The following is a 26,858-nucleotide window of genomic DNA, read 5'->3' as shown; positions in this document are numbered from 1 at the left end:
CACTTACTTGGGACCATTTTAAATTATTATTTGGGCAAATTCAGCACTCTGACATAAAGAGTTTGCTCTGCACTATATCATTTACCGTAAATTGCAAAATAAAAATCTAGGTGGCATAATGAGCCAATTAAATATACCACCTGGTCTAATAGGCCAATTTTGCGTGAGAGCGACCCTATAGCTGCAACATTTCTTGAAACTATTTTGATAACCCTAAAACCAATTGTCGAAAATAGTGTAAACAATGGGGTGTTTGAAAAAAATGTAAAAATTAGAATTTTTTAGATAAATTAAATATAAAATTAATGTTTAAGGACTTATTTGATATTTTAGCATTATTTTAGGGCTAAAACTACATATTAACCATTTTGTTAATGTTGTCATGTCATCAATTTCACGGGATGATGATGAAGTTACCATTTTGCTACAAATCGATAACGTTAATGGTCAATTTGTTACTTTTGAAACTTTAGTGAGGAAAACGAAAGCTCACTCAAACATTAATGACCATTTATATAGTTTACCGTACTTGTTTTTCTTAGAATGGATATTATTTTTAAATTTCAAAGAGTTTCTCTTTTATAATTTTGAATTTAAAAATAATTAAAATTTATAAATAAAATATAAAAATCTTTTCAATTTGTACAGAACTTTTATGCACTTTTAAAGAGAAGGGATCAAATAAAAAAATATAAATATTAAGGTGCAAATTAACAATTAGGCCGCCGAAAACTATACGATATCGATATAATGATATTCTGAAGATTTGATTAGAAAAAATTAAGGTTCATGACTAATTTATAATCTTAACACTAATTTGGGGACTTTAATTGTAATTAATTCCAAAGTTTTAAGTGACCTTAACCCTCGTACTCTGCTTTGAGAGTTTGAGCTGGAGTTAAGTTCGTACTTGTTGTAACTGTTCTGATACTCTTCTTTTTTAACTGCATTCTTCCACTACTGTTTTTTTCTCCCACGCTGCTTTCGCTTCCCGCCATGGCCGCTCTTAAATTCTACTAGTGAACAGAAACTATCCGATCGAAGACGAAGATTTCAATCAATGGATTCCATCATATCATCAGCTGTCGAAGAAATCTGTTCGACAGGTCGCGACGGCGTTGCTTTATCTTCTCTCTGCTCAAAACTCGCTTCGAGCGTCGAAATTAAACGGGTCCTGTGGGAAAACCTACTTCAGATTCCAGCGCTTCAGTTTCGGAAGCGGAATCGTGTTTACGATAGCAATGATCGTTTGATTCAGCCGTTTGACGATGCGGAAAAGCTGGATTTGAATGTTGTTGCTAAGGAAAAATTGTGCGATAATTTTTTAGGCATTTATGATTTCTCTTTGGGAGGTGAAGAAAAAGAGTTCCATCAACAGCCTCTCGTTCTTGAACGTATTGCCAGTGCTAGGTTAGTTTTAATGTTGCTCATCTTATTCCTTTCCTTTTTTATTTTTAATTTTTTTTCTTAATTTCATTTCCGTTTGTTTGAGAAAGAGAGATTTATTTTGGAGTAATTTGGTTATTAGCATAGGTTTTGTTTGGGTGCTGTTTTATTTGTATTTCTTTTTCGAAAATAAAAGGCTGAAAATCAATTTAATCATTAAAATAATGTTGTTAATTGTGTTTTATTTTAAATATTCAAAATCGAAAGATTAAACTTATCCGAATGGGCGGAGTACATGATATGGACAATATTGAAACCTTTATTTTTGAGATGGAATTTTTTATTTTGTCTTCTTCTTCTTCTTCTTCTTTTGGTTGAGTTGATATTGTCTTCTTTTTATTGTTGTTATTGGTGTTTTAACTGTGTGCTTGTAGGACGAATGGAATAACTCAAAGCCAACTTAGCAAGGAATTTGGAATTGAAGGAAACAGATTTTTCTATTTGGTAAAGAAGCTTGAGAAAAGTGGCTTAATCATAAGACAAGAAGCACGTGTGAGAACTAGAGGAAGTGGTAAACAATGCCTATCAACAAAGTTAATTCATTTATACCGTTATGCAAAGCAGTTGAGATCTCAAGAGAAATTTGAGGTTACCAAAGACGAAGGGACGTGGACAAAGAGGATTCAAACGTAGAACATATTGAAGAGGATATTCTTGTTAACGATAGTGTGCCGCTAATGAAATCAATCTGTGATAAACTTGAAGAAGCTCATGGCAAGGTTACTTATGTCTTATACTTGAAAGACTGTCAGATAGATATATGTAGTTTTATTTTCATTTTTAATAATTTTTACTGATGTTGTTTGAATTCTCCTTTTTCCTGTTAGGTTCTTGTCATGTCAGATATTAAACGTGATCTTGGCTATGTCGGGTCACGGCAGGCAAAACATAGATGGCAGAAAGTTAGTTCATTTGTTTAGGGTTTTTGCATGTGTTTTAGATTTATCTTGGTGATTTATTCTTAATAGTTTTAATCTATTTCTTCATCTTCAACTTTTCCCAGGTATATGATAGATTGAAAACTGCTGGTGTAGTAGAGGAGATTAATGTAAAAGTGAATGGGAAGGTTAGTTTGATGACTTGTGTCATGGATATTTCTTTTTGATTTTGTATTCTATTCTCCGTTTTCTTTATACATTTATGTTACACTTTTTGTAGTCAGGCATTTATGGTTTACAGTAATCTTGTTTGATATTTTATTTCATTGAATATTGGTAAATGAGTTATTTGGATTTGTATATTCTGCTTCAGAAAGAAGCCCTTTCAATTCAACTGATGTAATGAAATCCAGTCCAAGTGATAATTTTCTTTCTTCTCTCTGTTGCAGTACAAACTAAGCCGAATTTAAATGTTTATTTTGGATTAAGTCAAACCTTGCATATGTTCTTTTATACTTGAAACATATTTGTTTCTTGATCTCTCTCGCTTCCTCTTTAAAAAATAATAGAAGGCTAATTTCCAGAATATAAATGATAAATAACTACAATCATTCATGATAGGCTTTTGGAGAAAAAGTACATACTTAATAATATAACTGTGAGGTAGTTTTGTCTATAATGTTTCAACTAGCTTTTTCCTGTTTCATGGAGATGTTCATTTCAAAATATTATGCATTAACACACTTCAATTTTTCACAGGATAAGCGGTGTTTGCATTTGCTAAAAAAAATTCACGTTCGGATTTTGAGAAAAATACGATCAGATGTGTTGAAGGCAAAGAGCTGAAATTGGGAAGATTTCAAATAGCTGACCAGCTTGTGGGGCTTCCATTGATCATCAGATTTATGACACAATTGATGCTACAGGATCCAAAGGAATGCTTATTACAGAGGTTTGTGAAAGATATTAAGATATCCTCTATATTTCAAGAATCATAAGTGTCGACAGTCATTTTAGTCCGAGTGACGTTTTTATAATATATATTATATAATATTAATATTATTAATATTATTATTATTTATAAAGCTCGAAGGCCCAATTACAATAAGGAGGTCCAGGCCCAGTTTACAGGCACAGTCTACAACCGGTTCAAACCCAATAGACCCGATCCAGGCCCAAGAAGCCCAACAGACCCGAGAAACCCAGCTAGGGTTTCCACCAGCTTCTCCAGCCGCCAATCGATCCCAACCGTCCAATCCAAAGGCAAATCCAACGGTCCACATCTCATTTAGAAGAAACCCTAGGGTATCATAACCCTAGGACCTATTCCGGCCGTCACCTCCAGCTGTTCCAACTAAGGGAAGCCACGCCTCCACCGGCTCTCCAGAGCTCTCCCGAAGACTCCAGAAGCTGCACGAGAGCCGCACAACACATCGGTCTATGGTGAGTCACCACCATAGGTCCGGTGACTCACCGGATTTCATCATTATTACGGTCGATCTTCGAGGCCTATATAAAGCCGTTCCTGCAAGCAAGTACCAACAATAGAGAGAAGAGAGCAAGAACAACGAACACATAGAGACAGAGAGAGAGAGAGCAACCAGAAACGAGAGAGCAAGCAACAGGAAAGAAACAGAGGAGATAACGAGAGCAAAACACGACCAAACAACAAATAGAGAGAAGAAGTCAAGAACTTACCTCGCCGGAAGCCATAACGTCGGAGATTCAAGTGGAAACTGAGGTAAAACTCTCGGTTTTATTTAGATCTAGGGTTATTGGGAAGCCTTTAGGTAAAAAGGAGGTCGGATTTGGGACAAGGGAAAGCCAATCTATATTTTGGGTGATTTTTGTATTTTTCGACCACTGTGGGTGGTGGCCGGCGACGGTTAACAGCTGCCGACTAGTGGTCGTCCATCCCGCTGGTGGGATATTTTAGAGAGAACTGAGAGGGTTCTCTCGTTTAGAGAGAGAAAGAATAGAAGAAATGAGGGAAGCTTGGCCCTTTAGGGCCTGTTTAGGGCATTTATATCCTCCCCGAACGACGTCGTTTTTGGAGGGTGTTTATGTAATTATACGAATGGGTAAATTAAACCCGTGACCCCTGCACTCTGTAAGCTTTGCAAGTTAGTCACCAAATCAGGTTTTGATATATTTAATTTTTGTCTTCAAATTTTGTTTCATTTTAGTCCCTGACCGTATATTTACCTATATTTAGGTTAAATATCCATTTTAGTCCCTTAAATATTAATAATTTATATTATAATCCCGTATTATTATATATGGTTAAATTATATTATTAGTACATATATTTTATAATATTTTGAATTAGAGACTATAGTTTTATTATTTTACAATTTGGTTACTCTACTTTAATATCTTTTAATTTCTATATGATTATTATTTTATTTATATTCTTAGTACCTAAAGAATGAAATAATTTACATATAATAACATATAATTTTGATTCTTATTTTAATCATTATTTTATATATATGTATTTAAGTTATATTATTTCATACAATAGATCATTAAATATCTTCTTAATTAATTAGGAAGTATTTTAAAATGGTTATTGGTGTGAAATGATATTCCTATTATTGTATTTATTTGTAAATTAAGTTAAAAACAAATTCATAATTTATTGCAAAAACACTAATTAATAAACACCGGTACCAATTTTGGGCGTTGTAGGGGTGCTAATCCTTCCCTACACGTAATCGAATCCCGAACTCATTTTTCTAGTAAGTAGATCCTGTGTTGTATTATTTTAATATTATTTTTAGGAATTTTATTAGAATAATATAACATTTTGGTGACCAATCTCACCACATTATAAGATTGGTGGCGACTCTACAATTTAGTGTTTCATCTGAGATAAACACTCACCTTTTCGAGACTAGTTACACTTAGGTGTACTATTTGCACTCTCCGTCGCCGGGCAAAGAAACGTCTCGACAATAAGTACGGGACTGCACCATAGTTGTAAAAAGCGCGCCTAAGGCGCAAAAGCGTAGAGGTTCACTAAACGGGGCTTTTTCAACACTGAAGCGAGGCACGTAGCCTAGGCGCACCTAAGCTCAGCGAGGCGTAGCAAGGCTCTGAGGCGCGAGGCTTAGTCGAGGCGCGATGTGGGCTTAAAATCTTGTGTTCCTTCATCGAAATCCCCACCGAGGTTTGCAAATCGGGCCTCGACTCGAAGAACTCGATGATTTTCTCTTGTGTTTCCCTATTTTTCCCTCTCATGTAGCTCTTCAGGGAGGCTTTGTCGACCTCGAGTTTATTGGTCGACTTGGCGTACGTTAGCATGTTGAGTTGGGGTGAAGATTGGAGCGGTGGAAGTGGGGTCAGGTGAAGGGACAACCATTGGATACGGCGGTTCACGACAGCGATGGATGGGTGTTGTTCGTCCTCTGCTGTCTTATTTGGGTTCATTTTCTACAAAGAACAAAAAGGTCGGTGAGAGGGATTTTGAACGGTGGTTTGTCTTCGTACGAATAAGAAGGTGAAGAAAAGGAGGAAGTGACTAGTGAGTAATTTTAAACACAAAAGCTATGGTAACATGTCGTATTTTGATTGGCGGGAAGAAAAATCTTTAGTTGTCGCGGGTACTTGTGGGGAATGGATAAAGTCATGACGTGGAACATTTTGTGACCGGTTGATGTGGATATTTGTTTATATTAATTTAATCGTAATTAAAAATTTACGTCTAACAACATTTCTATATTTTACCTTTTCTAAATAATGATAAATATAAAATTAAATGTCTAAATCATATTTAAAATTAATTTTTGATGTTTAAATTTTTTTATTAAAAATAAGTGTATAATGTTTCTTCCATTACACTTTTAGGTTTCTACTGTTAATAAAAACGTGAGTGACATGTGTCACGTTTGATGTTTGATGATGATTATCAGTGACTTTATTTGATGTTTTGTTTATGCATGTTGGATGCTTTTGTTAAACTTAGTACTTGATTATGCTTGTTGATAGCTTTTATGACGTTAGGTTGGTATTTGAGTTTGAGAGAACTCTATTGAAGCCTAATATTGGTATCTATGATATTTGAGTTTGATTGCATTAATATATACATGTATTACAATTTTTTGGATATCATGCGCCTCGCCTTTGTGAATCTCGCGCCTTTCATGCGCTTCGCGCCTCAAGGCTCTAGGAAACTTTGCGCCTCGATGCGCCTTGAGCCTTTGATAACTTTGGACTGCACCTTTCTCAAAGAAACAGAAAGGTGGCGTTGGAGGGAAGAAGAAGCTACATGTTTTTTGTTTTAATATAATAACAAACATTAGCTGCAAGTCTGCAACATTTAAGTCTGAACTCCTTTTTATCTTCTTCCTAGAAAATCTTCAGGATCCTATCCCTATCATAATACCTGAAAAAAGAACTGAATTTTTCTGTTATATTTTTTTAGGGTTAACCTCTACAATATTTATACTAAAGGAAGTTGACTTTTGTCTGTTACATGGAATCTGTAGTCTCCCAAAAGTTAGGAGATAATTCTGTCCTAAAATACATTAGAACTAAATTATTCTAACCTAAAATAGTACGTTCCATGGAATCTGTACGAAATAGATATGCTAGATTTTCAACACTCCCCTTCAAGATGGTGAATAGATATTTTCTGTTCCCATCTTGCATGCAATGTCTTCAAAGTTGGAAGTAGGCATTCCTTTAGTGAAGACATCTTCCAATTGATTACTTGATGCTATATATGGAGTGCAAAGCATGCCACTTTCCAGCTTTTCTTTAATAAAGTGTCTTATCTACTTCATTGTGCTTTGTGCGATCATGTTGCACTGGATTGTGTGCAATGTTGATGGCATACTTCTTGTCGCAATAAAGTTTCATAGGTCCTTCCCACTTGATTTTAAGGTCATCAAGTATTATTTTGAGCCATAGCTCCAAACTCTGCTTCAGTACTTGATCTTGCAACAACCGATTGCTTCTTACTCGTCCATGTCACTAGGTTCCCACCAAGAAATGTACAATATCCTAAAGTTGATCTACGATCTACAATAGAACCTGTATAATCAGCATCCGTATATGCTTCTATGAGAAATCCTTCATCTTTCTTGAACAAAATTCCTCTACTTGATGTTCTTTTGAGATGAGAAAGAATTTTGTTGACAGCCTGCAAGTGTTTCTCTCTTGGATGATGCATAAATTGGCTTACTACACTTACGAAAAATGCTATTTCGGCCTTGTATTTGGACAAGTATATCAGTTTCCCAACCAATTGCTGATATCTTCCCTTATCTATTATGCTATCATCTTTTTATTCACTCGATCTCAAGTTAGGCTCTACAGGTGTGCTTGCTGCCTTGCATCCAAGATTGCGTGTTTCTTTAAGCAAGTCTAAGGCATATGTTTTTTTGGGAAATAAAGATGTCTTTACTCGAGTATGTCACCTCAATTCCTAAATAAATACTTCAACCTCCCTAGTTCTTTAATTTCAAACTCCTTTGCTAAGCACTTTTTGAGTGTCTCTTTCAATTTGATCATTCCCGATGATGATGATGTCATCTACATATACAAGAAGAGCTGTAATTCCTCCTTTTGAATGTTTTGTGAACAAGATATGAATGTATGATCTCCTTGACTTTGCTTGTATTGCATTGCTAGCATCACTTTGGTAAATCTTTGGAACCAAGTCCTTGGCCTTGCTTGTATTGCATTGCTAGCATCACTAGTTTCATGGTTGAAATATCTTGTTTAAGCTACATTGCTGCTCTTGAAATGCTTAAATATTCACATTTCAGACATGGTGCAAGAGGTGGTTGTTGTGTCAAATGAGCAATGATGTAAGTGAATAACTGTATGTTTGACTTGATGCAATTTGGGGGCCACGTTGGACAAATCAGACTAAATCAGAGACCTAAGTTATTTCTTGATTATAGAAAGGAGTGATAGTTTTTGAACTGTTTGCCTAAACAAAATTTTCTCTTTGTTAGTCTGTTCTGTCACATTTATTTCTTCATTTTAGATTTTTGGAATGTGGATTTCACTAGTCTCCAATGTTTAATTCTGAATCTAAGACCTTTTCGTTTTTAACTCATTCCATAAATTTTGTTGTGAAGCAGGTAGGCAAGAGGTTCGGAATTGAAAAGAAGCCGAATCATAGGAACTGTTTTCTAATGAGCAACAAATTTGGGATGCCTATGCAGATGGAACTTCATAATAAAAGCATGAATACAGAATTTGGACAGCCAGGAACAGTGAATCTTCTAATGTAATTCCAAGTAGATCAAATGACCTTTTCAGCAAAAATTATAGTTTGGGTGTTGCCAACCCTAGGTGTTCAGATGGATCAGCCCGAATCTCAGATCTTTGGAATTCTGAAAGTGACACCCTTTGGAAGACAAACGACTATGAAAATGAAATGAATCTCTCTTTTTGCTCTCGAAGAGATAGTGAGGCAAGTAATAGTATCTCCAATATGTGCAAGCCACAAGAGTTGATCCATGAAACAAGAGCAGTGTCTCCAAACAGAACAGTTCATTCTGTGAAGACTGCAACATTGATGCTTAAAGCTTGTCAGTCTTCGACAGTTGATAGCGCCCGGAGAGGGCAGAGAATACTTGAACTATTGCAGGTCTTTTCCTCTTCCACTTGAAGTAAATTAAGGCTTCCCCCCCCCCCCTTTTTATTTGGTTACTAATTAACTACCATTCCTCTGTGTGTTTGTGGGTAAACCGATGCAGGTTGAAAAGATTGTCTTGAGAACAGAGCTATATAGGTTTCTTGTGAATCTCGAGAAAGACAAAGGCACAACAATGGACAGGAAAACTGTAGACAAAATATTGCAGAAGCTTGCAAATGAAGGGCAATGCAAATATATAGACCTAGATATACATGAGATTATGGATACTTTTGTTAACCGCAAAGTCAAGGTGGTACTGTACCCATCTATTCAAAGTTTATCTTCTGAAGTAATTGGTGTAATTCGTGCTAGAATCAAGTCTTCTAGAAAGCTTGCTCATGGGAAGACCTCATTCAGGAAGAGGAACAATAACCCAGTCCGTCTATTGGATTGTGTTCAAATAACACAAATTTATGATAGTTCGAATTCCCTCTCTCTTAGGACGGAAGCCATGCGTGCTAATGGATTCATATTTGGAAAAATGGTAAAAGCAAGGCTGTTGCATAGTTATCTCTGGGACTATGCACGTGGTTTATCTGCTAGGGGTGATGTTTTATCAGATGGGAGACAAGATAATGATCTACAGAAACCTTATATCATTCATAATCTGTTTGATATGGAAGGAGCCACCAAGGAAATTCCACTTGAGCTATTTCTTCAAGTTGTGGGTTCTACTGTTAAAGTTGACAACATGAGAGAGAAGTTTAAGAAGGGAGTGTGTTTATGTGATCTTTCTATTCAAGAGTATAATGATCTAAATGATGCTTCGGCAATTAGGAGACTGTCTTCAATTGTAACTATTTTACAGAGGCTGAAGGTACAACCTCGTGCTCACATTTGAAAGTAAATTTAATATTTTCTTTCTATTTTTCATGTATCATATCAATTGACCTGGGTTGGTTCAGTTTTCTGAATATATGAATGTGATACAATTGCCTTGGTGTAGGTACCATCCGATCTCTTAAACAGTGTTTAAGTAATTATATGCCTGATTGGTTCGCCAATGAAAGAATTTGAGATGCCTCTTCCTCTCTTTTTTTTTTATTTCCTTCTTCTAAGAGAATCCTTTCTTTGTAGCTGATGGCTTTTCATCTGATTATCAGGACCCTAAGATAACATGAACCATCAAAACTATATTGCTTACCCTGAATCATGAGAGAACAGAACTAAATAGTTAACATCAATCTTAAGATGATTATGTATGTTGATGTTATTTACTTTTCTTGTATTTGAAAGCACAAATGATCATTTGTTTCTGAATTCTTTTTCAATCTACGCTTTATATGCTTTTTATCTTATATATTCCTAGTATCAAATCCCAAACTTTGATACTTTTACGTAGTTGATTCGGCTAGTAACTAGAGGAAGTTCTGATGCTGAAGTCAATTTGTCACATGCCAGTCCTGTTTATGCCCTGGAGCTTAAGCCTTATATAGAGGAACCATTATTGGTTGCAACACATTCAAATTCTGGGTTTCTTGATCTTGGCCCAGAACAGGAGATTGTCAGACATGAGTTTATCCTCTCAAACAGAGATGACGTTGATGAATACTGGCAATTTTTGGAATATACTTATGCTAGGGTTGATCCAAAAGTTGGTTCGCATGCATTACCAGGGTATACTGTTCATGAGGTATGCATGCATTTTATTCTTGCACTATGTGCAAATTGGTGTCTTTCAAGAATTTTCAAATGAGAAAATGCTCAATGAGGAAATAGAAGTATTCTATATCTTATCCATTATGTTTTTTTCTTTTATCTGTTAATTCCAAGATTTTTTTTGCTTGTTATTATCCCAGCGATGATGGTAATTGGATTTTTTTCCAGATTTTTGGATACAGATCATGGACCTCTGTTCGAAGAATGACTGTTGGTCAGCATGCAATGCTCTACTGAAACTTCTAGCCAAGACCAAATGCAATGAAAAACTTCCATACAAAAAATGTAAGGAGATTGCAAAGAACCTAAATCTCACCATGCTGCAGGTTAGATCATGCCCTAGTTTCCATAAGATATCCCCCCTTCTTTTTCTTAGAAATTTTCTGGAGTCTGGACCAAAACTTGAGATCTTGAATTTCTTTGCTCAATGGTTTTTATTAATTTGATGAAACGAATGTTCATATTTAAATGAAAAACTGTAAAAGAGTTCCTTCGCTGTTTTATTGTTTAAAATATCTCCCTTGAAATGTTGCAGGTGCTTTGTGTATATAATTCTAAGCTGCGACGTCGTCAAAGAAATAAAATTGTAAATGAACTGGAGACCGAATCCGATCCGATGGTCATTAGTTCCTTTCTCAAAAAAGGAAAAGATCTGCAAGATCTAAAGTTTTAAACCGTAGAAAAGTTGGCAATGAAACTGGGTCATTTTCTCAGAAAAAAATTCCTAGTTCAGCTGGAAGTGGTAAAGATTTTATAGGAGGAGAAAACAAAATGTTATCCTCTCCTCAGAAGCATGAAAGTCAGTTGCAAGGACAACAAGAGGAAGATCATTGGAAGGATTCTGAAAGGTTTGGAGTAAATGGAGACAAGTATCATTCATCTACTAACCATTCGGCCTTTTCCAAGTTGAATTCAGTACGCCCAAAAAGGTTCCAGTGGACAGATGACGCAGACAGGTAAGGAAAATGAATTACTTAAGTTCCATGTTTCCAATGAAGTTAGCATGAAATATTCTGTGAAAATGGCCTTATGGGGAATTTTTGTGAAGTTTGCATGTATATTTTGCATGTGAACAATAGTTACTTGTATGCAGCAGGTTACTTGTCTATCTACCCTAGCTGAAAAATGTTTTTACTAGTTTTAAAAATAGAAAAATGTCTTTTTTCCCGTTTTCTTTTTTCCCCATTATGTATATTTACTAATTGCTTCATTTTGCATATATGAATATTTTTTTTCTTTAAGGCAATTGGTAATCCAATATGTGAAAAACATTGTGGGCCTCGGAGCAAACTTAACTGAGGAATGCAGGCTCTCATTCGGTAACCTTCCAGCACATCCAAATGCTTGTTACAGAAGAAAAAAATTCCTAAAGCAAAATAGAAGATTCAAGGAATCTTTTAGGAGTCTTTGTAATATGCTTAGCAAACAACATGAGAAGCAGCTGGAACAAATGGAGAAGAGATCAATGGATGACGATAATTGTGGATCAATCATGCCTGGTTCATCAGGGACAGGTGCTAAGAGAAGTTTGTTTGAAGGCATCGAATGCAATAAAAGCATAGGTTGCCTAGACTTTGATAGTTTTAGTGAGGAAAAGATTAATTTTTCCTTGGAAGAGGTTCTTCGGAGCAGGCAGGAGCCTTTACTGGAGGCCCCAAGAAATGCAAATGTCTGTGACTATCAATTTCCGTTAAACACTGGCAGTAACGCTGCTAAATTTTCTAGGTGGCTTGTTGAACATGAAAAAAAATTTAGGAGAGGAGGACTTGATCTCACAGTAGATTTAAAGTGTGGAGAAACTTTTCATTTGTTTGCCTTGATTTATTCGGGTGAACTGTTCATTTCTCCTTCTATTCCAGTTGAAGGTGTTGGAGAAGTTGAATTTGTCAAAGGCTTATCTGCCCATTTTATTGATGACTCTTCCATTGATAATCGGCGTGAAAAAGGTTTTCCAGGTATCAAGTTATCTGTGCATAGAGCATCAGTGCCAAGAGCTGTTTCTCTAGAATCATCATTCAAGAACGGGGAGAATTTTGGTGATGAACATTTTATTGATGGGTATTATGTAGGCAGTAATTCTGGAACTCTTGAAGTTGGCAGCATTTCATCACATTCTGAAATTGTTAAGGAAAATCTCAATTTCGAGCACACTGTCCCGACACCTGGGGATTCTTGCAAGTCACTTTGGGAACTGATGGTTGATCATGCTGCACATTTGATGCCATTAACTACCAGTCAAGAATATGTTGGTAGCTTGTCTGAGGAGGCCTTTAAATCTGTCTACACTGCCATCCAGAAGGCTGGCGATCAAGGTTTGACCATTGCAGAAGTTTCCAAATTTATGAATACATTAGGTATCCATGCTTAACTTTTACTAGGATGGTCATATTTAAACATGCATTTCTTTCCTATTGTAGAAAAGCCATACATACATTATCCCGGTATTTATTTCTTGATATTTTCAGGAGAAAAAATGGCTGAACTTGTCATTGATGTTCTGCAAAAGTTTGGACAAGCAGAAAAGGTAGTTTGATTCTGTCATTTGACCGCACTTCTTTATGAAATTTAGAAAAGAAGAAAAAATATTGCACTAACAAATACTTGAGTATAACACATTGTGGTGAAAGTGCAAAGTAGAAGGTCTGGGGGATTTATCTTTCTTGTTTCCTTATGGGACATCTTCCATTCTGATATCTATTTGATGTCTGCTTGTCCTGGATAATTCCAGTTAACCATGTTGTGTCTCGTATTTACAAACCCGTTGCAAGAATTAGGACATTTATTCATAAACAAGGGAAAGGAGACTTGTTATGCTATCTCTAACTTCTTCGTAGATTCACAAATATATGGTCTCGTTTATAGTTGAACAGTGGAAGTTTGAATCTCTATGATTGGTGCTTGCTTACAACCTAACGGGTCAAATATTGTCCTAACAAATGGTTATACAGGTCATTTTTTATGGTTCATTTCGTTTCATCGCCTGATCGACTATGCAAGGCAACAGCAAGAGGAAAATGCATAAGAGAATAATTACTCGGGCTTTTCGTATTGTGATGCAAAATCCAGGAATACTGGAGGTACACGATTCTTATATTTGCTTTTAATTTCATTTTAATTGTATTATTGCTTACTTTTTGTGCATGAGAAAAAAATAAGTGCAAAAGAATGGGCATTGGGTTTGGTCTACTTCATTAAATCCCTGAAAAAGAATAAATTAGTTTACAAAATATGAATCTATGCTTTACCCAACGGAAGCTGTTAAACAATCATGGATATCTATGTCTCCCCTCCCAATTTAATTGGTAATATTTCTGTTATTCATATAATATATGTTTGCGTTGGGAAGTTCATGTAGATATCAGTTAAGCGAGTGTTCTATATGTGTTCACGAATCTTCCGTTTTCAGTTTCTGATTAGTGTGACATGGAAATTTGAGGCGATTGATAAATGATAGCATATTTTTTTGTTGGTATCTAACCTGATGTTCGACTGATTAAGACCTATGTTACCCAAACTTGGAGGCGAGTATTGGTTAAAGTTTGTCTGTCATAAGTAGGTCAATATTTTCCCTATTTTCCCTTTGGACACTGGTGTCGAACACAAGCACTTTAAGAACAATGAAGGATTCTGGTAATTTAGATTCGAATAAGTTATGTGCAGCTACAAAGTTGGGAGTCTACACATTTTCTCATGTTCTTATTGTTTCTACTCACTGTTTGTGCAGGGTGATATTATTCGCAAAATGGACTTTCCAATGATAAATTCCCAGGTAAGAATGCAATTCGGTTGATTATCAGAACATGCCTAAACCTCTGCTTATTTTGTTAAACTCATGCCATAGACATAATAAGTTTATTGCAAGTATCTAGCTCATAACTCCTTGTTTCTCTAGATGCTAGCATATAATGTTAACTATGTTAGGCATGAGTGTCGGACACGGGTACGTTTAATTTTTTTCAAGGTTTCCATGAATAAGAGAGTCCTAGTCATATTCCAGCCTATACTTCGAACATTGATACTCCACAAGAGAATTATTTTAAAAATGGAGAGTCGAAACAACGTAGGATTCTTCTTGTAATAGCTTTAGTGTTGATGATTTAAATGGGATTATAATTTTCCCATTACTAAATTTTCAAACTAAAAACATATGTAACTCAGACTCAAGTGTTGGTGTCGGGTATGAGAATCCATCTGACACATATCCGAATACGAAGATGGTGATATGAGCATGTTGAACACTAGAAATGAAAAAGATAAAAATAAAAAAGTTTTAGAAATATAGTTGAAAACCTTACTTTTCCTTGCTTTTGCTTATTATAATTTCCTAATGGATTTACCTTTACATTTCTTAAACAGCCCCTTAAGAAATTATTAAGGTTGATGGTTCGGGGCGGACATCTTATTGTCAAGAAGAAGCATCAAAGTAAACGTACCGGAGTCCCGGCAATTTTAGGAACGATGATCGGCGGTAATTCGACCAAATGCGAACTAATTTACCGGGAGCATTTCTTTGCCAACCCTGAGAGTACATTTCTTTTATAGGAAAGCTCATTTAGTGCTTAGCATATAATAATTTGGTGTCCAGGTTTATCAATACTAATCTAACTTATGTTGCCCGGACTTAGATACGAGTGTTGGATATAGATTTAAATAGATTTGGACATTACTGACTTTTTTTAATTTGTCCGAATGTGTCGGACATTGATTTAGATACACATTTTTTTGTGTGAAAATATGGAGTCCGGGTAACATAGGTTGCTATTGTAACATGAACATCACCACATGAAGTTGTAACACTACAAGCGGTACCAGTGGTTAAAGTGAATATTCTTCCTAGAGGTCATGAAGCTGCATTTGCAAGCATGTGTCAATTGTTAAGGAATATTACGAATAAATTCTACATATTATAATAACTCTAGATTATCAAAAAAAAAAGCGATACAAATATGAATATGTATTTGACATGATATGGGAAGTAGTTGAGAATAAAATCATCTGGATAACTAATATAAACATTAAACAATATTTTTAAACTTCACTATTTTTTACAAACCACTTGAAAATAATTTAAGAGATAATACACTGAAGTATGTCCCGAGTCATTCCTTCAAATTACTGCAACAATAACCCCTGGAATAAACAAGAATTTCACATTGAAGAACAAACCAAAATATGATTATGAAAAGATGGCGAACATGTTTGGATGATGAAAAAATTGCACTTATTAGGGTTTTTAGTTTTTCTTATAAGTTAACGTGAAGGAAATTTTTTAGGGCAATTCAATACAATTTTTTTGTTTATATTCATTAAAAAACATTTTTGGATGACTAAAATAGTAATTAGAAATAGAGAGTTTCATGTTATTATTTTCCAGAGATATCCAAAAGTTTGGTCAAAGTTTTTGGCTAAAACAATGGACAATGAATAAGAGAACCCATTCAACAATTTAAAAAGGGAAAACTATATTCGTGATGAATTAATTATGGAGTTTTAATAAGATTTTTGTTCTTTTAATATTATCAACTAGATTACTTAACTATTTAAACTATGTCAATCAAGTCACTTGCCATTAACATATGATAGAGGAGTTAACGTGATAGTTAATAGAAGTAATATAGTTACACATTTAGTCCTCATTATTTACATATTTTATCAATTCAGTCTTCATTTGAAAAAGAAGCTAACGTGACGGTTAACAAAATTAGGACCAAATTGCTTGAATGTGTAAGTAATAAATACTAAATATGTAATTACAATAATTTTGATAGCTTCCAAGTCAACTCATTCATCAAATGTTAACAACATGTGACTTAATTGACATTATTTAAATATTTATGTGATCTAATTAACAAAATCAAAAGAAGGATGATCAAATTAGATTCTCCTCATAATTAAATGGTAACGGATGTAATTTATCAAAAAATAATAATAATTCATGAATTTGATTCTAATTCTACATATTTGTTTGCATAAATATTAATAAACTATAATCGAAATTAACAAAATCAAAAGAAGGAGATCAAACTAGATTCTACTCATAATTAAATGGTAACGGGTGTAATTTATTTAAAAATAATCCTAATAATAATTTATGAACTTGATTCTCATTCTACATACTTGTTTACATATATATATATAAACTATAGTCAAAATTAAATGTTCTAAAATACAATCAGACTGATAATCGAAATATATGCATAATTAAACTACAATAATTATAGAAATACTTGTTCGAGTTTTTTTTAAAAGTTTTTAACATTTTTCTTGTATGATTTTTGTGTTACATTAAGTGGTTAGTTTTTGTGTTAAAAATTATAGAAAAATGTACTAATTATATATTTAATTTACGTAAACATTTATTGTATTTTTAAATATATTTTTCTTTTAACAAAATTAGCAGCTTCTATAAAAAATACATTTGATTTAAATAGAAGTATAAATAACAATCAGACTAATAACAGAAATTTAGACCAGAATAAAACCGATGAGAGTCGAACATGGATGCTCAAGGACCGGTCTGGTGCCATTGTCTTATCATATTAAATAAGACAAAGCTTCCCAAATTGTTCGGTATGTAACTGGTTTTATTTCTAACTTTTTTTTTTTTGAGCGGGTGGAGTTGGAATGGGCAGTGAAAGCTATGAATTTGGTTCTTCCATTGACGATGAATCTTACGAAGATGAACACGTTCAAATTGTTCATTCTTTGCCCTTTTATTTCATGGAATTGATCGCTGCCGGTGCTTCCACAACCGTTTCAAAAACCACAGTTGCACCATTGGAGCGAATCAAGATTCTTTTGCAGGTTTGATTTCTTTGTTTCTTTCATCTGGTTTTAGATGGATCGTTAATTCAAAGGATTCTAATTGTTATTACATCTTACATGTTTCTGTTTACACACCCCGTATTCGTGTTTATTTCAAGCTTTATCTGGATCAAATGATATATAAATTTTTTGATATAATTGATTTATATCTCTGTTATTCAGATTCGGAGCAAACGTTGATGTTCGCATTTTCCCATGTTTAAATTCACCAATTTTAGTTTATACATCTATCAAAATTAAATGATATTTAATTTGTACATTTATTGATTCATAGTTTTCATGGGATAATTGATTCATATATGTTACTTAGACACAAGTGTTGAATACGATGTTTAAAGAATCATATTCATGTTTAAATAAGTGTTGGACTCGAATAATTTAAAGAAATCGAAGTGTCTGGATAATAGAGATTAATCTTTATCATTTGATTCGTTATACCTGCGGTTGACTATGTTTTCATTGCAAATTTATAGAGTTTTTATGATTGTTTCTATTGATTGAACTGATAGACAAGGGCAGAAGGGTTTCATTCAGTTGGAGTGTATGGATCATTGAAGAAGGTAATGAAGAATGAAGGTTTTAAGGGGCTATACAAGTAAGTTCACTAATGAAATTCAAGTATTTCTCGTTGAAACATCATACATGCATGCATGCATGCATACATTCACATGCATACATGATATACGTCCATGTAGTGGCCGAGCAAATGGTGTTTGTATCAGTCGGATGTCACCCCATTCGATATATCATTACAAGACATGAACTATATCGCAGTTTCCCGCACTAATAAAGGCATGCATGCATACACACAGATGCATACTGAATCGTTTCTTCGCAGAGCAAACGGTGTTTGCGTTGTCCGGATGTTACCGCATTCGATATTCCATTACATGACATATGAACAATACCGAGGTTTCCTGCTATACAAATGGCCATGTGTTGGTCAAGGGCCATTGCTGGACATTCTAGCTGGCTCTGCAGCTAGTGCAACAGCATTTTTGTGCACTTATCCCTTGGATTTGGCTCGAACCAAGTATGCATATCAGGTAATGCAAACTTCTCGGGTAAAAACCCTTTTTTCAACATTGTGGTGCAGCTAATTCTCTCGTTCTCTGTTTTTAAGGTGGTGAACCGACGCCAAAATCTTGGTGACAGTCATAGATGTACCCATTCTGGTCTTCCTGCACATCGAAGGATAAGAGACGTATTCAAGGCGGTCTATAAACAAGGCGGAATGTCCGGGTTCTATCGAGGTGTAGGTATGCTAGGCTTCTCTTCTCACAAATAAGAAATGTTGAACAAAGATCACATTGAGAATTTGAGTCAATAATCACTTGTGTTCTAAACATCAGGTCCTACACTAGGGGGAATCCTTCCTTACAATGTTCTAAAGTTCTATTCTAATGAGGAGCTCAAAAAATGGGTTCCCAAAGAAGATCAAAGCTCCATGGCATTGAATCTTTCGTGCGGAGCATTGGCTGGCTTGGTTGGACAAACTATAATATATCCATTGGATGTTGTTCGGAGACAAATGCAGGTAAATTTCGTGTCTGATTTTTCTTGTTATAGGCTTGTCCAAGGACCGGATTATCTTCCCAAGCCAAACATGCATAGACTCGTATTCCGGGTTAGATAGGTCATGTATAGGTCATGTATAGTTTTGATTCATTATTAAGCCAAACATGAATCCAGTCCAACCTAGTCCATGTTATCAAACATCGATAGTCTCAACGATAAACCGGACTATGAGAACCTTATGTGGAAGCATCAGAAAACTGCATCCTCAGACCAGTCTCTTTGCCTTCATTGAAGCCTCAGACTTCGAAAACAGTATGAGCTTCCACCAAACATCGATAGTCTCGATGTTAAACCAGGCTTACTTGTTTAAACTAGATTCATCTTCGAGCTTCCTATTCAAAGCTGTTTATATTACAGGTTGACATTCGGAACCAGAATGGTATAAGATACAAAAACAGCATTGAAACTTTTAAATCCATTGTCCATGATCAAGGATGGAGACAATTGTATGCAGGTTTATGCATTAACTATATAAAGGTGTTTTCAATATATCCATCACCCTTTGTTAAGTTCTTTGACATGATCTGCAAGACATAATCTTAACCCCGTTGCAGGTTGTTCCATCACTAGCAATTGGTCTGACCGCGTTCGATGTTGTTAGCCAACGACTGCGTTTCCCCCAGTAGAAGACCTGCTGATGCTGAAAACAAACCCAGACGTCTTAAATGCCATTTTTTCAAGGGTAGTTGCATGAACTAACTTCATTCAGCCTCACTATTCGGCCTCACAATTTTATCATCAATAGGCGGATCCATTGAACCTCACCATTTTATCCTCAAAAGTCGGATAGGTAAGGTGTAAACACTTTAGATGCCCATTCAACTCGTACTCATGTCGAAAGAGACATCGGACATGAATACTCAAAGAAAAATGTATTGTACAAAAAAACTACATAATGGAAAAGAATCTCTCTTTATTCCTCCTAACAGAATCTTGAAACCGGAATCGAACTCAAACTTTGAATTGTTCTATGTAGCCGGACACCCGATCAATCAAAGTGCAGCTACATTATAAATAACAAACGACAAGCATTTTCAGAACTTACTAGAAACTTGCAAGTGTTTGTGCACCGAAAAGACAATCTAATAGTTGGCATACATCTATCTGAAAAAAAGAAAAGATAGAGTCAATGGAATTAAGCAAACCCAGATTTTAAGCAGTAATTCTTGAACGACCCTTTGCTATTCTTCGAGTGATGAGTCTTCTGCCACCCTTTGTTGCCTTGCTGTACAAGTACGAAATAGTAATTATACAAGTCTAAACACTAGAGTTAGTGAGAAAACAAAGCCAAAAAAGCGGCTTTTCATCATGTAGAAGAGGGAACCTTCTTGAAGAAGGGTTATTGAAGGTCAAACGAAATCATTAACTACTATACTGATACTGTGAATTTCGACATGCCAAAAATTAGTAATTCACAACAAGAGAAGGAACTGTTCCGAGCTAAATAACCTATATTCAGGTTTTACAAATCAAACTATAGTTCAAACAAGCATCAACTACTATATTTTATGGTTAGATGAATTTCAAACACGCCAAGGGTTAATGATTCGAGTTAAGAGCAGGACATGTTCCCGAGCAATAAGAGAAGAAGGAAATGTTCCGAGCTCAATATCCAAGATTCAGATTTTACAAATCAAACTATAGTTCAAACAAAAGCATCAACCACTATACAGGTTCCATGAATTTCATGTCAAAAGTTAATGATTCGAATTAAGAGGCACGTTCCTGAGCAAAATTACCGAGCAAAATATCCATGATTCAGTTTTTCCAACTCAAACTATATTTCAAACAAAAGTATCAACTACTCTATCGATACAGTGATTCTCAACATGCCATAAGTTAATGATTAAGGTTGAGAGAAGGAAACATTACCGAGCGAAAAATCCATGATTTCTTTTGCGCCAGATGGTACTAGGCTGATATGTTCTCTTGGGGAAACAGAGCATTGGCTCACTTGATGAATCTCCGGAACAATAATAAGAAATGCATACTGTAATGCAAGCAAACAAAAACAATAAAGCAAACAAAAACAATAAAGCAGTCAAAGTGTATAACGATTTATCAAGCAGCATTAAAGACTCAGATTTTAATCAAAGTAAATTTCAAGCAAACCTTGATGAAAATGCACCATATGAAAAGAATGAACAATGAGTTTCCACGATATAAACTAAAACTGACCAACACTGGAATTAAATGGAAATCAGCTAAAACACAGTAAGTGATTAAAAAACAGAAATAAAAAAATAAAAACCCATGATTGAAAGTTGTGAAAATTACAATTTTCCCACTTCATTTCAAAGCAATCAAATGCATAGTTAGAAAGAGTATCATCGGGCAAGAGGAAGCGGAGAGAGGGGAGGCCAGTGGGATAAAGAAACCCCATAGAAGAGACTTGAGAGAGAGAATCAGCGTCGTTTTGAGTCAAATGGAGAGAGGGTTTAGTCTTCGAGAGAGATGGGAATAGCTGGGGAGTGATTTGCAAGCCTTGATTCACGACCCGATTGTTTATAATCGGGTTCGAGTTGAGAAATTGATTCGCGAACACTCGATTCATCAACAGAACCCCGTTTCTAATCAGGGATTTCGTCGCCATTTTTTTCTTTCTCTCTCTTTTTCTCCGTTGAAGAACTGGTTTTTCTGCTAAAACCCTAGTTTTTCTTGAGAATGAAGACATGAATGAGAAGGTGAAGTTAGTTAATGAGCCAACCAGTTAAGGCCCAATCAAATTAATCTGGGCAATAATTTAGAACCATCCATTATACCATTATACGTAACGAATCGAATATTTGGTATTAAAAAAAACTGTTAAAACATTATTTAAAAGAACAAGACACGAGCCTAGTTTTAAAATAGAATGTTAGCATTTAATTTTTACATTTGTAACCCATACTATTTTTAATGAAGCTTAAATTATAAATATGAACTAATTAAAATTAAATTTGTATTATTTAAAAAATGTTAGATATCTAATTACGCAAATAAATACATATCTAATTACATGAAAAGTTAAACAGTATATTATATGCAGATGCTAAGGTTAAATATAAAAAGATATTTATCCTTTTTTGACATTGTTTTATATAGTAATAACAAATTTTGATCAATTTATCATTTATATTAAACAATATACAAATTTGATAATTATATTTATTTTATAAAATAAACAGATAATAAATACAAATTTAAATATTTAATTTTAGGGATGAATATTTGATCTGAATTCAAAATGTTTTGATTTGACTCGATCCAACAAAGTCTTTTTTAATTCGAATTCTAATTGTGTTTTTCTAAGGATGCAATCAAGTTCGGCCGAGTTTATATTTATAGTAAAAATATTACAAATGGAGTAAAATGGGTTGGGAGGGTCACACTTACCTCTGCAGTACATGATACGGATTAGTCGATCAATAGATTGAAAACCAGTGGTTATACAAAAAAAAAATCATCCTTTTAATATTTAGAAATAATTATAATATTACACATTCTATTTTTTTGCAATTAGATCTTGATTTTATGTAATAAAAATGAAATTAATATGGTATAGAATTAGGTCAGATATAAATTTTTATCCTATAAAACTGATTAAATTTCAAATCAGATAAAACTTCACTAAATCCAAATCAAGTTATATAACGAATAAAGAAATATGATATCAAATAAAATTCAAATGGGTCAAAAATCCAACCTAAACCTACCCATACCCATCCTATAATCAATTTCATTACCGTGACAATAGACAATTTTAGATATTATTTTTAAATATTAAAATCTCTTACTTGCATAACAAATATAAATTTGAATAACGGAATATTAAAGCCATGATATTTATATCAACTCTAAATCCACCACTAATAATAAATATTGCATTGTAACACCCAAAAATTGGGTTAAATTGAAGTATTGGTAAGTTTACTAGTCTATTTGGAAACTCTTTAAAAATATAGGGTTTTGGGTTTTAATTAACTCATAAATTTTGGGGTTTGAATACCCAATACCTGCCTTCATGGTTATCATTTGGTATTTTGAAAAAGAGAAAATAACCTCAGTGACCAAAAATCCCATATAATATACGATTTTAACCAACTTTTTCCGGATTTGCCAAAATGACCAACAAAATCGCAATGCGATCGCTAATTCGCAACGCGATCTCCATTATCGCAAATTCGCGTTGCATTTTCGCAATGCGATAGTTGAAAATCGCATTGCGATGGTCTACAGTATCGTTGCGATTTTCCCAATTCGCAATGCGAATAAGTAAATCGCAACGCGAATTGGGAAAATCGTAATGCGAATAAGTAAATCGCAACGCGAATTGGGAAAATCGCAATGCAATACTGACTATCGCAATGCGATAATAAAAAATCACAACGAGATACTTACTTTCGCAACGCGATACTGACTTTCGCAACGCGATTCTGACTTTCGCAACGCGATAATACATAATCGCAATGCGATTTTCAAAGCGCCATTAGTATCCTGGCCAAGTATTTTATTTTTAAATTCCAAACACGAATATTAATATATTGGAACACTGAACTGTCCACAGTATATCCCGTAATCGCAACTCATAACCTAAAACCTAAAATCACAACTCAGTCCCATCTCCATCTCTCACTCTCTCACCCATCTTCGACGAAATCCATCCCCATCTCCGGCGAAATCCGTCTATCTCCATCTCTCAGAGCCACCCTCACAATCAGAAATGGAAAATCAACCAAATCAACCAACGAGGGTTAGTTTTTTTAATTATTTTCTTTTTGAAATTTTTGCATTATTATTAGGTTTTTCATATTGAAATTGATGATAAGTTTACTGGTAATTTCAATAATAGATTAACCATTTCACTTAGATTGCTTATTAAATCAACCGAGAATCGCAACGTGAAATGCAAATCGCAACGCGATTTTAGTTTCGCGTTGCGATTCTCTCGTTGCGATAGTCGAATTCGCGTTGCGATTTTCATTTTCGTGTTGCGATTTTCATTTTCAGAAACTATTCTTCTTCTGCAAATTGAAACTTGAATGAATTGCATTACTTCAACCAAAAAACAAAGACAAATACGAAATTCACAGTGTTGCATATTTAAGTTTGAAGAATAAACTACTACTATTTATGTTTATTATTGTTTTTGGTATATCTTCACAGTGTAGTTTTTGGTATATCTAATTTAGTATGTTTATTGTTTTTGTAGAACTTTTATTCGGCTCAATTGACCTTGAGAAATAAAGTCAACCTGGCCAAAACAATTGCGTCGAAGCTTTCACCTGCACAAAGAAAAATGTTTGATGATACATGCTTCGGGCCATGGCTGAAAGTACAACATCCCGGTGGAGATGCGATGTTGACACACCTGTTTCTTCAAACCATGACTAGCGATCTACCAGAGACTATACAACGTCGTGATGAAGAGATATGGTTTGATTTTCCACCGGCGTATACGTGTTTTGGGCGGGAGGAGTTTTGCTTAATCACCGGTCTACGCTTTGGACACGATGATGTAGGTCGGTACACTAGACACATTACCCGCCCATCATGGCTATCCCGGGTTTTTCCTGAGCTGGAGAGGCCGAGTCTACACATAGAAGACCTGACAAGATTTTTGAATAATAAAGATGGTTTTACTCGGATGGATGACGTCGACGTTGTCTGAGTATGCCTTCTAATTCTTTTGCATGCCGGCTTTTTAGGCAGAGAGGCCAGACAACCTATTCCAAATGATCTAATCAAATTGGTAGAAGACCTAAATGCGGGAACCTGTTTCCGTGGGGCTCGTATTTATGGAAAGCTACATGGAATAAGTTATCGTCTGCCTTGGATGATCGAAAAAGTTTGCATGGCGATGGTTCCAAATATACTTTGACAGGCTTTATTTGGGCCTTTAAGGTAAGAATTTTTATATGATGTTTCCAAAATTATAAGTAATTATTTAACAATTACTAATGTTTGTTATATATTGTTTGTAGATTGGATATTTGAGGCCTTTCCCGCCATGAAGACATATGCAATAAAACTTCAAATGATATTCCCAGGGCTATTTCCTGGAAGAGGAAACGGACCTTGCAATGGGAAGATTTACTACGGTATACGACAATAAATAATGTAAGTTAACATAAATACTACCATATGTTTATAAACAAGTTATTACTAGTACACGTTTAACTTTGTTTGAGCTTTTATATTGTTAGGAGGCCAACACTCCTCTACAGAGGCTGACACCCACGGAAGCTGAGCTTGCCACTGATTGGTGGCAAGCTAGTAAGCGTTTTTTTGATGGAACGGTTGATGAGCAGCCTCCACTTCGGGAGCCATCACCTCGCCCAGAGCTATCACCTCACCCAGAGCCATCATCTGATCGACCCGGCTATACACCTCCACAACGACAGCCATCACCTAATCTGTCACATCATCGAGCCTTTTCTCCACCATCACCGCAAGATAGGCGACCGGCAAAGATGCCACAACGTTTATCTCCCTGTTCTCCACCTCCACCTCAACGGGATGAGTTAGGGGAGTTATGTGATGAGGTCAATGCCTTGCGTGAGGAGGTCGGTACTTTACGCAAAGACGATGGTGCATGGCGTGTTGAGGTGTCTACATTACGCGGTGAGGTAGCCGCTCTACGTGAGATGGTAGCATCGTTGCAGAATGAGGTTCATACTCTACGCAACGAGGTAAGTTTAAGATTTTTCATACTCGTAATTCATTCGGTTGCTGCCAATACTGCTAAACTGTTTTTGTTAGTATTTGTTTTTGGTTTTGTTTTTGTCTTTTGGTTGAAGTAATACAATCCATTCAAGTTTCAATTTGCAGAAGAAGAATAGTTTACTTTCGCAACACGAAAATGACTATCGCAACGCGGAAATGGCTATCGCAATGTGAAATAAAAAGCGCAACGACAAAATCGTAATGCGAAATGAAATCGCAACGACAAAATCGCAACGCGAAATGAAAATCGCAATGCGATTTGTGTTTCGCGTTGCGATTTTGTCGTTGTGATTTCATTTCGCGTTGCGATTTTCATTTCGCATTGCGATAGCCATTTCCGCGTTGCGATAATCATTTCGCGTTGCGATTTTAAGTTTCGTGTTGCGAAAGTAAACTATTCTTCTTCTGGAATGTTTATATATGTTGTCCTTTTAAATGTTTATATAAGTGCTTACTTCTGGAATGTTATCTGAGCATTTTTTGAACTATGATAGAATAATGATTTGGGTGAATACAATGCTAGTTTGAAACATATTTGTCTTTGTTTAATATCATGTCTGTTTATTTACTGATTTATGTATTAATTTTTTTTAGCGGCCCGATAAGGTGGATGCTTTACGTCGGGTTTTCCTTGCACGACGGAGTTCACGCATCAGACGGCGTGGACGTGCTATTACGTCTCCGTTCACCCCAATGGTGCGAAGACTCCGCAAGAAGAAGCCCAACTCACCGGTCATCCCTCAAGAGTCCCCTCCAATCGTTCAAGAGGCCCTATTCTCCCTCAAGATTCCCCCCACCGTTCAAGAGGCCACTGTCATCGTTGAAGAGGTCCCTCCCACCATTCCAGAGCCCGATTCACATGGGGTAATATATCAAAGTATTGAGAAACCCCCACCGGTTTCGGACATGATGGATGAGAGTTGGCTCTCGTATGAGTTACCGGCTAGTACCCTTCCGGTATCTGAAGTGGAGAGAAGACAACTACCGGAAACAATTGTGGATAATACCCTTTGGGCTAAGACCGCAGTTGATTTTTATCTACATGAGCGGAGCCAAGGGTGTTACACTGACATCAGCAAACTCAACGATGAAATGTTTTTGTTGCTTGATCG

At 35.3% G+C, this 26,858-nt stretch overlaps 4 protein-coding genes across 4 annotated transcripts; 3 read left to right on the top strand and 1 right to left on the bottom strand.

The window, feature by feature from the left end:
* Window positions 1–915: 915 nt before the first annotated feature.
* Window positions 916–11,302, top strand: LOC120196117. Its single transcript, XM_039197999.1, has 10 exons — window positions 916–1,410; window positions 1,821–2,165; window positions 2,274–2,348; window positions 2,450–2,512; window positions 3,084–3,276; window positions 8,420–8,931; window positions 9,041–9,796; window positions 10,322–10,612; window positions 10,807–10,964; window positions 11,174–11,302. The coding sequence occupies exons 6-9, from the start codon at window positions 8,719–8,721 to the stop codon at window positions 10,873–10,875; spliced, it is 1,329 nt and encodes a 442-aa protein (XP_039053930.1). The 5' UTR covers window positions 916–1,410; window positions 1,821–2,165; window positions 2,274–2,348; window positions 2,450–2,512; window positions 3,084–3,276; window positions 8,420–8,718; the 3' UTR covers window positions 10,876–10,964; window positions 11,174–11,302.
* LOC120196118 lies at window positions 11,268–15,404 on the top strand. Its single transcript, XM_039198000.1, has 6 exons — window positions 11,268–11,594; window positions 11,881–12,992; window positions 13,104–13,162; window positions 13,587–13,715; window positions 14,363–14,407; window positions 14,995–15,404. The coding sequence occupies exons 1-4, from the start codon at window positions 11,410–11,412 to the stop codon at window positions 13,620–13,622; spliced, it is 1,392 nt and encodes a 463-aa protein (XP_039053931.1). The 5' UTR covers window positions 11,268–11,409; the 3' UTR covers window positions 13,623–13,715; window positions 14,363–14,407; window positions 14,995–15,404.
* A 2,949-nt stretch (window positions 15,405–18,353) lies between these two features.
* On the top strand, window positions 18,354–19,667 carry LOC120196022 (mitochondrial carrier protein CoAc1-like). Its single transcript, XM_039197930.1, has 5 exons — window positions 18,354–18,509; window positions 18,587–18,722; window positions 18,816–19,000; window positions 19,399–19,518; window positions 19,596–19,667. The coding sequence occupies exons 1-5, from the start codon at window positions 18,354–18,356 to the stop codon at window positions 19,665–19,667; spliced, it is 669 nt and encodes a 222-aa protein (XP_039053861.1).
* LOC120196098 lies at window positions 19,581–21,713 on the bottom strand. Its single transcript, XM_039197978.1, has 5 exons — window positions 21,319–21,713; window positions 21,154–21,224; window positions 20,914–21,031; window positions 20,187–20,266; window positions 19,581–19,681 (listed from the first exon to the last, which is right to left on the bottom strand). The coding sequence occupies exons 1-4, from the start codon at window positions 21,632–21,634 to the stop codon at window positions 20,223–20,225; spliced, it is 549 nt and encodes a 182-aa protein (XP_039053909.1). The 5' UTR covers window positions 21,635–21,713; the 3' UTR covers window positions 19,581–19,681; window positions 20,187–20,222.
* Window positions 21,714–26,858: the final 5,145 nt, after the last annotated feature.

This window comes from Hibiscus syriacus, unplaced genomic scaffold (genome assembly GCF_006381635.1).
Source record: "Hibiscus syriacus cultivar Baekdansim isolate YM2019G1 unplaced genomic scaffold, ASM638163v2 tig00117026_pilon, whole genome shotgun sequence".
NCBI lineage: Eukaryota > Viridiplantae > Streptophyta > Magnoliopsida > Malvales > Malvaceae > Hibiscus > Hibiscus syriacus.
The sequence above is the reverse complement of the archived record's forward strand: the minus strand, read 5'-3'. Positions and strand labels throughout refer to the sequence as shown.

Bases quoted from the DNA above. Each gene is read 5' to 3' on its own strand.
- LOC120196117 (XM_039197999.1), top strand. From the start codon at position 8,719: ATGAATCTCTCTTTTTGCTCTCGAAGAGATAGTGAGGCAAGTAATAGT. The intron at 8,932-9,040 runs GTCTTTTCCTCT...AAACCGATGCAG, and splicing joins GAATACTTGAACTATTGCAG to GTTGAAAAGATTGTCTTGAG. The intron at 10,613-10,806 runs GTATGCATGCAT...ATTTTTTTCCAG, and splicing joins CAGGGTATACTGTTCATGAG to ATTTTTGGATACAGATCATG.
- LOC120196118 (XM_039198000.1), top strand. From the start codon at position 11,410: ATGTTATCCTCTCCTCAGAAGCATGAAAGTCAGTTGCAAGGACAACAA. The intron at 11,595-11,880 runs GTAAGGAAAATG...TTTTTCTTTAAG, and splicing joins TGGACAGATGACGCAGACAG to GCAATTGGTAATCCAATATG. The intron at 12,993-13,103 runs GTATCCATGCTT...TGATATTTTCAG, and splicing joins CAAATTTATGAATACATTAG to GAGAAAAAATGGCTGAACTT.
- LOC120196022 (XM_039197930.1), top strand. From the start codon at position 18,354: ATGACATATGAACAATACCGAGGTTTCCTGCTATACAAATGGCCATGT. The intron at 18,510-18,586 runs GTAATGCAAACT...TCTGTTTTTAAG, and splicing joins GAACCAAGTATGCATATCAG to GTGGTGAACCGACGCCAAAA. The intron at 19,001-19,398 runs GTAAATTTCGTG...TTTATATTACAG, and splicing joins TTGTTCGGAGACAAATGCAG to GTTGACATTCGGAACCAGAA.
- LOC120196098 (XM_039197978.1), bottom strand. From the start codon at position 21,634: ATGGCGACGAAATCCCTGATTAGAAACGGGGTTCTGTTGATGAATCGA. The intron at 21,225-21,318 runs GTAATTTTCACA...ATTTAATTCCAG, and splicing joins TGAAATGAAGTGGGAAAATT to TGTTGGTCAGTTTTAGTTTA. The intron at 20,267-20,913 runs GTAATGTTTCCT...GTACTTGTACAG, and splicing joins AATCATGGATTTTTCGCTCG to CAAGGCAACAAAGGGTGGCA.